Source organism: Pristiophorus japonicus, unplaced genomic scaffold, assembly GCF_044704955.1.
Source record: "Pristiophorus japonicus isolate sPriJap1 unplaced genomic scaffold, sPriJap1.hap1 HAP1_SCAFFOLD_733, whole genome shotgun sequence".
NCBI lineage: Eukaryota > Metazoa > Chordata > Chondrichthyes > Pristiophoridae > Pristiophorus > Pristiophorus japonicus.
In genome coordinates, this window is record NW_027254649.1 from 169,175 (window position 1) to 187,486 (window position 18,312).

The 18,312-nt window shown below is 43.0% G+C and overlaps 1 protein-coding gene across 1 annotated transcript in view; it reads left to right on the plus strand.

Annotated features, from left to right (window-relative positions):
- The window catches only part of mapk1 (mitogen-activated protein kinase 1), a 108,679-nt gene that overhangs the window by 77,089 nt on the left and 13,278 nt on the right, over positions 1-18,312 (plus strand). The window contains exon 4 of the mRNA XM_070874240.1: positions 12,525-12,641. Within this exon, the coding sequence (XP_070730341.1) occupies positions 12,525-12,641 (117 nt within the window). The remainder of the gene's footprint in view (positions 1-12,524; positions 12,642-18,312) is intronic.

The following is an 18,312-nucleotide window of genomic DNA, read 5'->3' on the forward strand; positions in this document are numbered from 1 at the left end:
AACCTGAATAAACATTTATAAGCAAAGAAAAGATTAAATAAACCATCTTCCTACCTGTGTGAAAGTGCTTCAGGCAGGCCTTTTGGGACCGAAGGCTGAACGGGCCGGCCCGAGACTTCGGGCAGGGCCCGTCCCCAGCACCAGATTTACAGGTAGGTGGCGTTGGGTCGGGGAGGTTCGGTTCAGGTCGGTGGGAGGGAGGTCAGGTCGGATCCAGTGCGGGGGGGGGGGGAGCGGGATCAGGAGCGCGGGTCGGATCCAGTGGGGGGCGGGTTGGGAGCGCGGGTCGGGGGTGGGGGAGCAGGAGCTGGCCGTGGGAGGAGCCTTATTGGGTTTATTGAGCCTTTGGGCCCCTCCCACACAGTTTCGGGTGCCTGGAGCTACTGCACTTGCACAGCTCGTGCTGCGCCGAGGGCCAGAGGACTGCAGGGAGGTGGAGAATACGGAGGATTTTTTTAGGCGCACTTTGTGGCGCGAAAAACGGGCGTCCAGGTCGGGACTGCGCCGTTCTAGGCGCATGTGGAAACTTGGGCCCATTGTTACTATATTTGGGTAGAGAAGTTTTCTAGCCCCAAGCCTGTCATTTGAGTCCAACTGTCATGGGTGAAGTTGTCTGCTCTTGACTGGACTTGCCTTAATTAAAATGATTCATTTGTTGATTGAAAATCCCATTTCTCCTCTTTCCAACTCCTCCCTCCCTCAGTCAATTAATAAAAAATGCAAGCATGTCTCCAGTTTACAATTGTACTGCTGCTACGCTGCTCTGTTCCATTTGGGGCTTGATGAGAAATTTCTTCACTCAGAGGTTTGTGAATCTTTGGAATTCTGTACCCCAGAGGACTGTGGATGCTCAGTCCATGAGTATATTCAAGCCTGAAATCAATAGACACTATGGTGGGAAAGTGGAGTTGAGGAAGAAGATAAGTCAAGACTTTATTGAATGGTGGAGCAGGTTCCTGCTATTATGTTTTTGTATATAATCCAGTCAGAGCAAGTATCCAAAAATTTGAGATGGATTCCAACTTGTGACCTTTAGTGTGCAACTTGCTTTGTATAAAATCAGATCCTTTCTGTGACGAGAATGAAGCATTTTGTGTATAGTGGATTATTTTATTCCATTTTCTTGGGTCACGGTACATTCAAGTTAAAACTGATTATCGCTAGCTTTATATTCAAGTTGCGGAGAATAACTATTATGGTCCAGTATGCTCAAGGTATTGATGTGCATCTGCTGTTGAACAAAGGGGAGTTCAGAATGTTAACATCTGAGTGCAGAATCTTTAATTCATCCTTTTCCCTGTAGCGTCTCAAATTGTCAATTTTCCGTCATTCAAAATAGGGCAGGCATTCTGTGTAACTGACATCCTGTAAACTTTCTAAAGGAATGGATTTAATTGATGGGTATATGATTTGGAGAACACTTTAATGTTTGTTCTGGGTTATCTTCAAAGGAATTTGGTGCACATCTTGGCTGAAATGCAGTCAGAGCAGTTCAGTTTGAGGCTTTTAGGGATGTGAAGCTAATTGGCTCTCTGGTAACATTTTACCATTTAACCGGGTTTTAAGGATCACTTCTATGTTGAGGGTTAGCACAGGAGAATCATCTGTTATTTTGACATTGGTAAAGTCTGTCATTATTGCAAACTTACTGTTCATGTGGAGTAGTGTTCATTTATCTTTTTAAATATGTTAGTTTATAACATGAGCCCCAGTCTGGTGTATATTCTTTAATCTCCTGAAGTTGAGGAGGCCATATGGTGGCACATGATATATTGTGGCTCTAGACTACAGGAGCAAGGATTTTCTTGTTTGACCTTTGGATCTTTGTACATTTATTTGGATTTTGGGTAGGAATAGTCTCTGGTTCATGGGGGATGTGAGGTCCACATATGGATGTGGTTAGTGACACTGAATCCAATGGGATTATTTAGTGTGTAACCCCAAAAATTAACAGTTCCTTACATTGCTCGAATCACCCCTCCATTATAAGAAGCAGCCTTGAATGATCAAATGATTACTCATGAGGTATTAGTAACAATCCATACCTTCCTTCTGCTTACACATGCAAACATAAAATAATTGTAAAGAATAGGCAAAGACATTAAGCCTCTTTATTTGTCATAGATCAGAGCCACTTGTTTCCTTCCCCCCCCCCCCCCCCCCCCATTTCAACTGATCCCTTAATCTTTGTTCTCCATAAATGCCTACTTATACTGTCTGCTTTGTTTGCTTTCCCTTGTAACCTGTTCCAGAAGTCTATGACCCTTTGCTAAAGAGAAGTTGAAATGGTATCATAATGCCGTGCCATATATTCTATGCACCATTATTAAACAGGTGAAATAAAAAGACACTGCTGGAAGTGCAGAGAAGGTCCATCAGCATCTGAAGAGAGAAAAGACAGGTTACAACCTCAGTTATGGGGGGGATGGGGGAGGGGAGAAATCTAGAATGCTAAAGAGAAAAGGAAAGGAAGCAATGCAGGAAAGTGATTGTGGTAAGGATAGCAAGATTGTCAGGAAGGGTCAGAGCATACAAACAAGAGTGCATTAACAAATAGGATCCAGGTAAGAAAAAAAGCAATAAGACAAATAGGGCTATAGTACAAAATAATGTTAAGACAAATCTAAAAGCATTGTATTTGAATGTACGAAGCATCCATAATAAGGTCAATGAATTAACAGCGCAAATAGATGTAAACTGATACGATATAGTTGCAATTATGGAGATGTGATTGCAGGATTACCACAGTTGGGAACTGAATATCCAAGGATATTTGATATTTAGGAAGGATAGGCAAAATGGAAAAGGGGGTGGTGTGGAGTTGTTGGTAAAGGATGAAATTAGAGCAATAGTGAGAAAGGATATTGGCTCAGAAAATCAAGATGGAGAATCCATCTGGGTGGAGCGAAAGGGCAGAAAACATTGGTGGGAGTTGTCTATAGGCCTCCAAACAGTAGTGGTAATGTAGGGGATGTCATCAAACAGGAAATTAGAGATGCATGCAACAAGGGTACGACAGTAATCGTAGGTGATTTTAATCTACATATAGACTGGCCAAACCAAATTAGTAGTAATACTGTGGAAGATGAATTCCTGGAGTGTGTACAAGATGGTTTTCTAGACCAGTACATTGAGGAGCCTACTAGGGAACAGGCTATCCTAGATTCGGTATTGTGCAATGAGAAGGGGTTAATTAACAGTCTTGTTGTGCGGGGTCCTTTAGGGAAGAATGACCATAACATGACTGAATTCTTGATTAAGATGGAAAGTGAAGTGCTCCAATCCGAAACTAGAGTCCTAAATCTAAACAAAGGAAACTACGAAGATATGAGAAATGAATTGGCTATGATAGATTGGGAAGATTCATTTAAAAGGCATGATGGTGGATAGGCAGTGGCTAACATTTAAGAAACAAATGCATGAATTGCAACAGTTATACATTTCTTTCTGGTGCAAAAACACAATGAAAAGTGGCCCAACCATGGCTAACAAAAGAAATTAAGGATAGTATTGGATCCAAAGAGGAGTCATACGAAGTTGCCAGAAAAAAAGTAGCAAGCCTAAGGATTGGGAGCAGTTTAGAATCCAGCAAAAAAGGACCAAGAGATTGATTGAGGGGAAAAATAGAATGAGAGTAAATTTGCAAGGAACATAAAAACCCACTGCAAAAGTTTCTACAAGTACATAAAAAGAAAAAGATTAGTGAAGACAAATGTAGGTCCTTTACAGACAAACGGGAGAATTTGTTAATACGGATTCTTTTTCCCTCAATCTGTTTCAGCGAATACACTGACACACTAACATCTTGCTGTCTTTTCTGTATTGATGATTCTCTGGCCGGGACTTGTCAAGACAAAGGGACACTCTCAATCAGAGCCTGTTTACCTTCCCCTGGACAAGTCCCTTTTCAGCACGACACAACAACAGTTATACATTTTCAAAACAGAACACATTTGATTAGCACTTGGTCTATCCAACCCCTTTCTGCCTCCCCCCCCCCCCCCCCCCCCCCCCCCCAACCCCGAGTATGTCCAATGGCAGGCAAGAAAGTCTCCCAATTAGGGCTGGGGTCAGGTTAGTTATAGCTTTGCTACACTGTCTTCCCTTATCAATAAAGAACCCAATTAGTTTCCCTTCCTCATCAGTAAAAGCTATTACTTTTCCCCTCCTATCTAGGATTGCTTTCTTTCTTTGTGCTGCCTTGCGTCTTTCTCATGACCCATGTTTAACCTCAACTTCAACTCTTGGTAACCCTTTTTTTCTGTCGATTCTGCAGTTGTCTGCATCTTGACATTTTTTTAGCTATTTTCCCATGATTCCCTATCTCCATCCTTTTGCCACATTCTCTATCCATCGACCACATTCGCAACCCTTCTTTACACATTCTCAAATTTATAATGGGGAACAAGGAAACAGAAAAACAATTAAATAAATACTTTGGTTCTGTCTTCACGGAAGAGGATACACATAATGTCCCAGAAATGCCAGGGAACCAAAGGTCCAGTGAGCAAGAGGAATTAAAGGAAATTATTATTTGTAAGAAAATAGTGCTAGAGGAACTAATAGGACTGAAAGCCGATAAATCCCCAGGGCCTGATAATCTGCATCCCAGAGTGCTAAAAGAGGTAGCCATGGAAATAGTGAATGCATTGGTTGTCATCTTCCAAAATTCTATAGATTATGGAACAGTTCCTGCAGATTGGAGGGTGGTAAATGTAACCCCACTATTTAAAAAAAAAGGAGTGAGAGAAAACGGGGAACTCCAGACCGGATGGCCTAACATCAGTAGTAGGGAAAATGTTAGTCTATTATAAAGGATATGATAACGGGACATTTAGATAATATCAACGGGATTAGACAAAGTCAATATGGATTTATGAAAGGAAAATAGTGTTTGACAAACCTACTGGAGTTTTTTGAGGATGTAACTGATTAGAATAGATAAGGGAGAGCCAGTGGATTGTAATGTATATGGATTTTAAGAAGGCCTTTGATAAAGTCCCACATAAGAGGTTAGTGTGCAAAATTAAAGCACATAGGATTGGGAGCAATATATAGTGGTATGGATTGAAAATTAGTTAACTGACAGGAAACCAAGTGTAGGAATAAACGGGTCTATATATATTTTATATTTTTATATTTATATGATTTGAATGAGGGAACCAAATGTAATCGATCCAAGTTTGCTGACTACACAAGTAGGTAGTATAAATGGCGATAGCTTGGAAAATGTTGATGTACAGAGGGATCTGGGTGTCCTTGTACACCAGTCATTGAAAGTAAGCATGCAGGTGCAGCAAGTAGTTAAGAAGGCAAATGGTATGTTAGCCTTCGTTGCAAGAGGATTTGAGTGCAGGAGCAAGGATGTCTTACTGCAGGGCCACACCTGGAGTATTGTGTGCAGTTTTGGTCTCCTTGCCTAAGAAAGGATATACTTGCCATAGAGGGAATGCAGAGAAGGTTCACCAGACTGATTCCTGGGATGGCAGGACTTGTCGTATGAGGAAAGATTGGGTCGACTAGGCTTGTATTCACTAGAATTTAGAAGAATGAGAGGGGATCTCCTTGAAACTTATACACTTCTGACGGGGCTGGACAGACTGGATGCGGGGAGGATGTTTCCCCTGGCTGGGAAGTCTAGAACAAGGAGTCACAGTTTCTGGATACAGGTTAGGAAATTTAGGACTGAGATGAGGAGAAATTTCTTCACTCAGAGGATGGTAAACCTGTGGAATTCTCTATTACAGAAGGCTGTGGAGGCCAAGTTACTGAATATATTTAAGAAGGGGATAGTTAGATTTCTAGACACACGACATCAAGGTGCATGGGGAGAAAGCAGGCATATGGTGTTGAGAGAGGATCAGCCATGATATTGAATGGTGGTGCAGGCTCGAAGGGCCGAATGGCCTACTACTGCACTTATTTTCTATGTTTGCTATTCCGTGACCCCTGCTGAAAAGTGAATGCGTGGAAGCCAGGTGCAATCAGGCTTGGCTGTGGTGACCTCTTCCATCCCCCGCTGGTCAAATACTCGGTTGAACCTCATTGGGCTCGTACAAAGGGACTGGTTACTGGATGAGGTACCGGAGGATGACTGGTGCCACTGGAACTGTACCCCAATTCAGCTTGGTGCCTTCACGGGTGGGTGATGGAATCTAGTCTTGAAATTGGCTGCCATTTGAGGTGTACCCTTAATATAGCAGACCACACCAAGGAGCTGAAGGATGCAGGTTTATCAGTAGTCCTGAAGCATGGGTATGGCTAGTATAGCGAGCTGGTTATAGACATAGAAACATAGAAAATAGGTGCAGGAGCAGGCCATTCGGCCCTTCGAGCCTGCACTGCCATTCAATGAGTTCATGGCTGAACATGCAACTTCAGTACCCCATTCCTGCTTTTTCGCCATACCCCTTGATCCCCCTAGTAGTAAGGGCTACATCTAACTCCTTTTGGAATATATTTAGTGAATTGGCCTCAACAACTTTCTGTGGTAGAGAATTCCACAGGTTCACCACTCTCTGGGTGAAGAGGTTTCTCCTCATCTCGGTCCTAAATGGCTTACCCCTTATCCTTAGATTGTGACCCCTGGTTCTGGACTTCCCCAACATTAGGAACATTCTTCCTGCATCTAACCTGTCTAAACCCGTCAGAATTTTAAATGTTTCTATGAGATCCCCTCTCATTCTTCTGAACTCCAGTGAATACAAGCCCAGTTGATCCAGTCTTTCTTGATAGGTCAGTCCTGCCATCCTGGGAATCAGTCTGGTGAACCTTCACTGCACTCCCTCAATAGCAAGAATGTCCTTCCTCAAGTTAGGAGACCAAAACTGTACACAATACTCCAGGTGTGGCCTCACCAAGGCCCTGTACAACTGTAGTAACACCTCCCTGCCCCTGTACTCAAATCCCCTCCCTATGAAGGCCAACATGCCATTTGCTTTCTTAACCTCCTGCTGTACCTGCATGCCAACCTTCAATGACTGATGTACCATGACACCCAGGTCTTGTTGCACCTCCCCTTTTCCTAATCTGTCACCATTCAGATAATAGTCTGTCTCTCTGTTTTTACCACCAAAGTAGATAACCTCACATTTATCCACATTATACTTCATCTGCCATGCATTTGCCCACTCACCCAACCTATCCAAGTCACTCTGCAGCCTCATGGCATCCTCCTCGCAGCTCACACTGCCACCCAACTTAGTGTCATCCGCAAATTTGGAGATACTACATTTAATCCCCTTGTCTAAATCATTATTGTACAATGTAAACAGCTGGGGCCCCAGCACAGAACCCTGCGGTACCCCACTAGTCACTGCCTGCCATTCTGAAAAGTACCCATTTACTCCTGCTCTTTGCTTCCTGTCTGCCAACATGTTCTCAATCCACGTCGGCACACTACCCCCAAACCCATGTGCTTTAACTTTGCACATTAATCTCTTGTGTGGGACCTTGTCAAAAGCCTTCTGAAAGTCCAAATACACCACATCAACTGGTTCTCCCTTGTCCACTCTACTGGAAACATCCTCACACAATTCCAGCAGATTCACAAATCCTTGGACCTATCATGTCACCTCTTTCCAAATGCGCTGCTATGACATCCTTAATAATTGATTCCACCATTTCACCCACTACTGATGTCAGGTCTATAATTCCCTGTTTTCTCTCTTTTTTAAAAAAGTGGTTACATTGGCTACCCTCCACTCCATAGGAACTTATCCAGAGTCTATGGAATGTTGGAAAATCACTGTCAATGCATCCGTTATTTCCAAGGCCACCTCCTTAAGTACTCTGGGATGCAGTCCATCAGGCCCTGGGGATTTATCGGCCTTCAATCCCATCAATTTCCCCAACACAATTTCCTGACTGATAAGGATTTCCCTCAGTTCCTCCTCCTTCTTACTAGACCCTCTGACCCCTTTTATATCCGGAAGGTTGTTTGTGTCTTCCTTAGTGAATACCGAACCAAAGTACTTGTTCAATTGGTCTGCCATTTCTTTGTTCCCTGTTATGACTTCCCCTGATTCTGACTGCAGGGGACCTACGTTTGTCTTTACTAACCTTTTTCTCTTTACATATCTATAGAAGCTTTTGCAATCCGTCTTAATGTTCACTGCAAGCTTCCTCTCGTACTCTATTTTCCCTGCCCTAATCAAACCCTTTGTCCTCCTCTGCCGAGTTCTAAATTTCTCCCAGTCCCCGGGTTTGCTGCTATTTCTGGCCAATTTGTATGCCACTTCCTTGGCTTTAATACTATTCCTGATTTCCCTTGATAGCCACGGTTGAGCCACCTTCCCTTTTTTTATTTTTACACCAGACAGGGATGTACAATTGTTGTAGTTCATCCATGCGATCTCTAAATGTCTGCCATTGCCCATCCACTGTCAACCCCTTAAGTATCATTCGCCAATCTATCCTAGCCAATTCACGCCTCATACCTTCAAAGTTACCCTTAAGTTCTGGATCATGGTCTCTGAATTAACTGTTTCATTCTCCATCCTAATGTAGAATTCCACCATATTATGGTCACTCTTCCCCAAGGGGCCTCGCACAACGAGATTGCTAATTAATCCTCTCTCATTACACAACACCCAGTCTAAGATGGCCTTCCCCCTAGTTGGCTCCTCGACATATTAGTCTAGAAAACCATCCCTTATGCACTCCAGGAAATCCTCCTCCACCATATTGCTTCCAGTTTAGTTAGCCCAATCTATATGCATATTAAAGTCACCCATGATAGCTGCTGCACCTTTATTGCATGCACCCCTAATTTCCTGTTTGATGCCCTCCCCAACATCACTACTACTGTTTGGAGGTCTGTACACAACTCCCACTAACGTTTTTTGCCCTTTGGTGTTCTGCAGCTCTACCCACAGATTCCACATCATCCAAGCTAATGTCCTTCCTAACTATTGCATTAATCTCCTCTTTAACCAACAATGTTACCCCACCTTCTTTTCCTTTTATTCTATCGTTCCTGAATGTTGAATACCCTTGGATGTTGAGTTCCCAGCCCTGATCATCCTGGAGCCACATCTCTCTAATCCCAATCACATCATATCTGTTAACATCTATTTGCGCAGTTAATTCATCCACCTTATTACGGATACTCCTTGCATTAAGACACAAAGCCTTTAGGCTTGTTTTTTTTAAACACCCTTTTTCCTTTTAGAATTATGATGTAGTATGGCCCTTTTTGTTTCTTGCCTTTGTTTACTTGGCCTTCCACTATTGCTTTTGATCTTTCTACCATCTGTTTCTGACTCCATATTACTTTGCCCTGTCTCGCTGCATAGGTTCCCATCCCCCTGCCATATTAACTTAAACATAGAATCCTAGAATGGTTTGAGCACGGAAGATGGCCATTCTGCCTGTCAAACCCTTGCCGCTCTCTACAAGAGCGCTTCAGCTTGTCCCGCTGCCCGCACCTTTTCCCCGAAGCCCTGCAATTTTTTTTTCTTTCAGATGCTTATCCAACTCCCATTTGAAAGCAGTGATTGAGTCGGCGTCCACCACCCTTTCAGGCAGTGCATTCCAGATCCTAACCACTCGTGCTGTTTTTTTTTTTAAAAAGGTTTTCTTGTGTCGTCTTTGGTTCTTTTGCCAATCACCTTAAATCTGTCCCCTCTGGTTCTCGACCCTTCTCCCAATGGGAACAGTTTCTCTCTTTGTCCAGACCCCTCATGACTTTGAAATGAGTAGGTGAGTATTGGGTGCTTTCTCACAGGTGGAAAATCAGGTGGTGATCCATTTGACGTTGTCAGAAGTCGGAGAATAAGTCGACTGCCTGTCTAAAATAAGGCAGTAATTATTGAAATGCCAAATATAGAGCCTATGTAACTCATAACCTTATAACAACAACTTGCATTTATATAGTGCCTTTACATAGTAAAACGTCCTGAGATGTTTCACAGAAGTGTAGTCCAGCAAAATTGACACTGAACCAAAGAGGAGATATTAGGACAGGTGACTTAAAGCTTGATCAAAGAGGTAGGTTTTAAGTCTTGAAGGAGGTGAGAGGCAGAGGGGTTTCGGGAGGTAATTCCAGAGCTTGGGGCCTAGGGAACTGAAGACACAGCTGCCAATGGTGGGGCAAAGGAAGTGGGGGATGCACATTAGACCAGAGTCCTCGAGAGTTGTAGAGCCTGGAGCAGGTTACAGAGATCGGGAGGGGCGAGGTCCTGGAAGGATTTTAACACAAGAATGAGAATTTTATGAAGGGTGGAAGATGGGCAGCCGGCCAGGAGAGCATTGGAATATAGTCGAGTCTGGGGGCAAGAAAGGGCATGGATGAGTGTTTAAACAGCAGATGAGCTGAAGTAGGAGTGGAGATGTGAGATTTTTATGGATGTGGGAGTGGGTGGTATTTGTGATGGAGGGCATGGTGGGGTTGGAAGTTCAGTTTGGGGTCAAATAGGACGCCGGGGTTGCAGTCAGTCTGGTTCAGTCTCCGACCGTAACCAGGAAAAGGTTGGAATTACAGATAGTGGTACTAGTTTTCCAAACTATCCTCTTATTTTTTGTATATCCCTGGCCTGTTCTCTTGGAGTTGAGTATTTTACCGCACCTTGTACTGGCTGCCGCAGTTCCCCAAGCAGTATGCCGTACAGATTTAGAAATGACAGACCTGCTACCATGCCCGACAGTGGACCGTGTGGACTTCAATGATAGTACATGTTGGGGTTTGCCACCAAAAATGTAACTTTTTTTTTTAAGAACATAATTGTGGCAGGACCCCCATAGAAGACCTACTCTGGTTTTATTTTAATTTTCCTAAAATTGCTTAATGAAAAGGCCTATTTTTGGTAAGCTACTGATATCTGAATCCTAATGCAGTTGTTGTTTTTAAATAGTGAGGTATTGCTCGTACTTTTCCCTATGTTTGGGACTTGTACACATGCCTGAGGTTTGTTCTGTGACTGTTGAAATAGCTCCGTCTGTTGCATTTTGAATTTATCATAGAAAAAAAAACAGATTAGCGAACAGACTTTCAGCTATTGCAGCATGCATTTGATGCCAAATTCACACTGGTGTTGATGTAAATCCAGTACTAAATTTGTAACACAACACTGATATGCAAATCGGCGCCTCTACATGACTGCCTCACAGACTTGTGGATTGTCTGATGCCAGATTGACATGGAGTTGGCCTCAATGATTATACCATTGCCAGCATAGTGCCCATAAACTGATGTGCATCACAATATCACGACTGGCACAGGGACCAGTCTGCTAAACCAGCCTGGTCCGTTCGATCCCTCTTGTACTAGTAGATTGTGTGTGTGTGAGTGAGTGAGAGTGCTTTGTGAATTTGGCACTAGAATCAAAGTAAAACAGCATAACTCTACTGTTCCTTTTCTGGCTGTTAAGCCGTGAAGTTGAAAATCCACATTGATGCTGTGAAAATATAAATGAGTTGTAATGTGTAGTGAATGTGAACTGTTTCTCCAACCCTGCATGACTCGAGACAAATTTCAGGAGTGTTCAGGGAGACTCCATCTCAAACACAGGGATTGGAAGAATCTTTTTATTCCTTTAATTTTTTTATTTTCAAAAAATTTAACAATTCATATCCATAACCTACTGAAAACAATAAATGGGGTTTATTTTTGGCATCATTGATGCACTGGCCCAGAATTCTGCTGGATGGTTTCTATTCAACTAGTGCCGAACCTGGATTAAACAGTCACACTTGCTACTGTCGTCAGTAGTAAAATTGCTAGGTTGATCTAAATGATGTTTTCTGAAAGGTTACTGTGGCTGGGTTGAGGATGTCAAATTTCACTTTTGTCTGTGGCTCAACATTGCCAGATACAGCAGCCAATTCAGTGCAGTCCCCAGCGTGGCCATTTAGTACATTTTTCGCTATATTTGGGCATCTTCACTGCCACTTACTGTCAGTCTGGGAGTAATTTCCCAATCAGTGAGCAAACTGATAGCAACTAACAGACTGAAAACCACTCTCTCAGCCTCCTGGGTTTCTTGGCTCCATCTTAACACATTCTATCAAAGACAATTACAGTGTTGAAAAATCAACGTTTTTTTTGTTGTAGGGCCAGACAATAGTGCCCTGATTCACACCGGTCTGCTCATCACCCACCCAGTCAAACGTCTGTTGTTTTAATGGGGAAAGGATGCATCTCATCTGGGTTTTTTTTGTGCACATTCTTGAACGCCTATTGTTTTAAATCTGCAAAGTGAGGAGTTTTTTATCCAATTTGCTCGAGTAAATTAGACATCTTGTCAATCTAACACTAAAGATAATGTGGGTAAGATGTATTAACAGAACAGTGGATGGGGGTTTTGGAATGCTGTGTGGATTGGTCACAAAGCATTAATCTGCAACTTTGGTGGTATCAGTAATACTAACTTACACAACAGTTCTGTGGCTCGGGTGTAGCTGTGGGCCTGTCCACAAATACAGAAAACCTTTTCTTTAGATATCGGCACCACTTCAATACATGGAGCAGGAAGTGCTGTGGCTTCCTGATGCAAAAATGATGCTTTGTTTTTTCTCTCTCTCAGATCTGTGACTTTGGATTGGCACGTGTGGCTGACCCAGACCATGATCATACCGGGTTCCTGACAGAATACGTTGCTACCCGTTGGTACCGAGCACCTGAGATTATGCTCAACTCCAAGGTGAGCTCTTGGGCTATTTGATTTTTAATCCAAATCCAGAGCTGACTTAATGCAAGATTGAGGCTCTGCAAAAACAAAACAAGCGATATCCTAAAAATCAAGGACCCTCTGCCACTCAGTCCCTAAAGGAGGCTGCACTGTCTTTCTGCAGCAACACAACAGCTTTGAACAGTTACTTACATCAAATTACATAGGATATACGGCACAGAAACAGGCCATTCAGCCCAATCAATCCATGCTGGCATCCTCGAGCCTCCTCCCATCCTTCCTCGTCTAAATCTATCAGTATAACCCTCTATTCCCTTCTCCCTCATGTACTTATCTAACTTCCCCTTAAATGCATCTATACTATTCACCTGTGGTAGCGAGTTCCACATACTCACCACTCTTTGGGTAAAGAGGTTTCTTCTGACTTCCCTATTTGATTTCTTGGTGACTATCTTATATTAATGGCCCCTAGTTTTGCTCTTCCCCACAAGTGGAATCACTTTCTAGATGTCTACTCTTTCGGAACCTTTCATAAAATTTTACAAACCTCTAATGGGTCACTGCTCAGCCTTCCCTTTTCAAAAGAACAGAGAACCAGCCTATGCATCCTTTCCTGATTGGTATAACCTCACAATTCTGGTATCATCCTTGTAAACCTTTTGCACCTTTTCAGCGCCTCTATAATCCTTTTTAAAATATGGTGACCAGAACTGTACATGGTACTCCCAGTGTGGTTGAACCAAGGTTTGATGCAAGTTTAGCATAACTTCTCTACTTTTTAATTCTAACTGTCTAGAAATAAGCCCATGTGTGTGTTTTTTTAAAATTTCCTTATTAACCTATGTTGCTACTTTGAGATTGTGTACTTGTACTCTGACTCCTTTTGCTCCTCTACCCCATTTTAATTCTTCTTTTCCAAGTAATAAGTGGCTTGCTTATTTTTCTTAATGTAATACCTCACACTTTTATCTATGTTGAAATTCATTTGCCAATTATATGCCCATTCTGTAAGTTTATTCATGTCGTCTTGTATCTTATTGTCCTCTTCAGGAGGAATAGGAGGAATATTTCTCTTCCCCCTCTTCACGCACGCACGTCGACCTGTCCGCGCCCGCCGACCCATCCTCATTGTTAAATGTGAATCTTGTAAAGCTTGTAGGAATGTCCGTGCAGGCTTGTACCTGAGACTACGAGTTCAGATATTTGAGGAGAGGAGCTCCTCTCTGCTTGTTCTGGAATAGTTTCTACTCTACAGATACTGAATTATTTGGCTGACTAGTCTGTGCCCAACTTTAAACTGGTCACAGTGTTCAATGTGTGCTTTCATGATCTTGTCATCAAATGAGAGAGGGTAGCAAGGCCGTAACAACTGTTGCTCATAGCTTGACCCAACACAGGTTGTGTTACTAACTCCATTCTCGATGGTCTTTTTTGCCCTCTGAACAATGTTGGGGGAGAACTGTTTGAGGGTATGTTACAAATACTTTGGCCGATCCTGTAATGCGAATCTTCAGTAGAAGAGTATGAAAGAGAGATTTTAGTCAAACAGGCTATAAATTGTATGGAATATTGCACCAGATGTGCATGTTGTCCAGAGTTGAGTGGAGCCAGTGCCTCATAAGTGTGCACAGGGTTAAGGTCAAAACCAATCCGGAGCCTCATTTGTTTTGTAAAATCTGTGTACCTAGTTTTTCAAATTGGGCTTTGTGCTCAGGCCAGTTACGGGATATTGCATCGCAATAAATTACTGGTACCCCTCCCTCCAATACCTTACCCCTCTCGTCCAGCTAGGTGGGTCTGCACTCGCCTGATTCCATTCCTATCAATCCTGTCGTAGCCAGAGAACCACTTGCAATGGCATCTCTTTCGCCACATCATTCTCTCTGGTGTACCCCAAGGATTGATCCTTGGCCACCTCCTATTTCTCATCTACCTGCTGCCCCATCAGGTTCCACATGCTTGCTGGCAACACCCAGCTTTACCTCACCAACTCCTCGTGACTCCTCCACTGTCTCTAATTTGTCACACTGCTTGTCTGACATGCAGTATTAGATGAGCAGTAATTTCCTCCAACTAAAATATTAGGAAGACCGAATCTATTGTTTACGGTCCCCACCACAAACTTAGTTCCCTAGTCACCAACTCCATCCCTGTCCCTTGCAACTGTCTGAGGCTGAACCAGATAGTTTGCAACTTGGGTGCCATTTGACAGAGATGAGTTTCTGAGCACATCCACTCCATCACCAAGACTGCCTACTTCCATTTCTATAACACTGCTCAACTTGTATTTAAACCCTCAACCATACCTTTGTTACCTCCAGACTCGACTATTTGCTCTTCTGGCTTGCCTCCCATCTTCCACCCTCTAAACTTGAACTCATCCAAAACTCTGCTGCCCATATCCTAACTTCCACCAAGTCCAGTATAACCATCACCCCTGTGCTCGCAGACCCATGTTGGCTCCCGCCCGGTCAGGCAACGCCTCAATTTTAACATTCTCATCCTTGTTTTCAAATCCCTCCATGGCCTTGCCCCTCCTGCAGCCCTACATGCAGTTGAGATATCTGTGCTCCTCCAATTCAGGCCTCTTCCACATTCCCGAGTTTAATTGCTCCAGCATTGGCGGCTGTGCCTTCAGCTGCCTAGGCCCTAAGCTCTAGAATTCCCTCCACAAACTTCTCCAACTCTCTACACCTCTCTCCTACTTTAAGATGCTCCTTAATACCTACCTCTTTGACTAAGCTTTAGGTCATCATTTCTAATGGGGCTAAAATTCAATGTTGGAGGCTTCCTTCGAACGAACACCTCCGACCCGAAACTTTTTTGCGGAAGTACCTGGTAGTTCCGAAGGCGCCTCCGATTCTGGTCGTAGGCCTTCATTCGATGCGTAGCTTAGAGAAGAGAGAGAGGACTTCCCCATGCGTGCCAAAATGCTGGAGTCACGTGGGTCTGGACCACCAATCACTGCAGTATTCTCATTGATAATGGGAACTCTGTTTTTACGAGTTCCCATGACTATCAATGAGAATAACCTCCTAAAACAAGAAACACAACATAATAACAAAAAACACTATTTAAAATTAATTGAGATTAGTTAATTTAGAGAAAAAAGATTTGAAATTTTTTTTGTTTTAATATGGTTTAAAATAAACTTGCCTTAATGGACGGTATTTAACACAGGGTGCTGGGATTGACTTGTCCTGTGGGCCCTGAATCAGAGCTGGACTGAAACTGAAAGCAGTTAGTGACTATTGCACACCGGTTAAAGACTTGAAATCAAACTGAATTGTTTTCTCAGTGACAACCGTCCAACTGTGTGACTTCCCCACGGGTGTAATAATTCCGTTGTAATTTATAAATTTCTGCAGTCCTATTGTTCATTCTGCAATCTTGAGTAATGCCTGGTTGCAGAGAAGACAAAGTCTCCACAGTTTTAAAGTGCTGCTTTTGTACCTTTGGAACATCACTGTCAGTGACAACCCAACCTGATCATTTACGTGCCGAGAATTACTGTAATTAATTCTGAATACTGAGGGCATTTTTGTTTTGTTACAAATGAACTCGCTGTCTGTCTTTTGTGTTTGTGAAAATCTGCAGAGCCGACAGTGCGGCTGGCCTGTTCCTACTGTAGGACACACTGTTCTGGTGTGGGTCGCGCCCGACCCCCACAGAGCACAAATGTGAGAGATAATTGCTATCAGTCAGTGTGGCCGATGGAAAACAGGGTGGCAGCTGGATTTAATGAGTTTGAAAGTGCAAAATACTAGAAATCACACAAACGGCAAATACTGGAAATATAGTGCTTTTGTTGTCACCTTGGTGACTGGCCTCATCTGAAATTAGTCTATTTTTTCTCTCTGGATATTTCCAGCGTTTTCAGTGTTTTTTTTAAACTTGAAGTCATTTAACAACGTTTACAACAGTTAAAGTTCTTGGTTGGTGCTATCCTGAGGGGCTGCATAAGCATTAGGAGCCGGAGTAGCCCATGCGGCCCTTGAACCTGCTCCACCATTCAATGAGATCATAGCTGATCTTCGTCCTCCACTCCACTTTCCTGCCCTATCCCCATATCCCTTAAATCCTCGAGTCCATAAATCAATCTATCGCAGCTTTGAATATACTCAATGACTAAGCGTCCATAGCACTTTGAAGCAGAGAATTCCAAAGGTTCACAACCCTCCGAGTGAAGAAATTCCTTCTCATCTCAGTCTTAAAAGGCCTACTCCTTATCCTGATACTATGCCCCTAGTTCTAGACTCTCCAGCCAGGGGAAACATCCTCTCATCTACCCTGTAAATCCCACTCAGAATCTTATATGTTTCAATGAGATCACCTCTCATTCTTAACTCCAGAGAGTAAAGGCTCAATCCCTCCCCAGAGGACAACCCTCATCCCAGGGATCAATCTAGTCAACCTTCACTGCACCGCCTCTGAGGCAGGTATATCCTTCCTTAAATAAGGAGACCAAAACTGTGCACAGTACTCCAGGTACAGTCTCACCAGAGCCCTATACAATTGTAGCAAGACTTCCTTACTCTTGTACTGCAGCTCTCAAGCAATAAAGGCCAACATGACTTTTGCCTTCCTAATTGCTTGCGGTTACCTGCATGCTAACTCTTGTTCTTATACAAGCACACCCAAATCTCTCTGAATACCAACATTTAATCGTTTCTCACCATTTTAAAAAAAAAAAAAAATATTCTGGTTTTCTATTCTTCCTACCCAAGTGAATAGCCTCATATTTCTCCACATTATACTCCATCTGCCACCTTATTGCCCACTCACTTAACCTGTTTATAATCCCTTTTCAAGGTCTTTGCATCCTTCAAACATGTTACTTTTCCACCTAGCTTTGTATCGTCCGCAAACTTGGATACATCGCACTCTGTCGACTTCATCGAAGTTATTAATATAGATTGTAAATAGCTGAGGCCCATGCACTGATCCTTGTTACAGCCTGACCATCTGAAAATTACCAGTTTATCCCTACTCTCTCCTGTCAATCAATCCTTTATCCATGCTAATACTTTACCCCCAACTCTCTGGGCCCAAGTTTCCACATGATTTGCGCCTGATTTTTAGGAGCAACTGGTGGAGAACGGACTATCTTAGAAATTGCAATTCTCCACATTTTTCTTTCTGCAGTTCTAGTCAGTTGGAACAGTTTCACTTTGGAACAGAATTTTTTCTTCAAAAGGGAGCGTGTCCGGCCACTGACGCCTGATTTCAAAGTTTCCACAGTGAAAACTTACTCCAAACTAACTTAGAATGGAGCAAGTGAAGATTTTTGTAGAACTGAAAAAACCTTGTCTACACATTAAAAAATCAGGTGCAGGTTACAAATTAAGCGTCCAGAACGAGGTGGAGAGGGAAGGGAAGTCATTAAATTCTATAATAAATCCTTATTTATACTTGTACAAATATTATACAAATAAATCCAACCTGAATAAAAATTTATAAGCAAAGAAAAGATTAAATAAACCATCTTCCTATCTGTGTGAAAGTGCTTCAGCCAGGGAGAATGCTGCAGGAAGCCTCAAGTTGAGGCAGCCGTTCGTTCGGCAGGGGGGGGGGAGGAAGCTGTTCCAGACGGCGGTGGGGGAGAGAGGGGATGGGGAGGGGAGGGAAGGGAAGGGAGAGTGCAGGCCTGACCGAACGCAGTTGGGGGAGGAGGAAGCCGTTC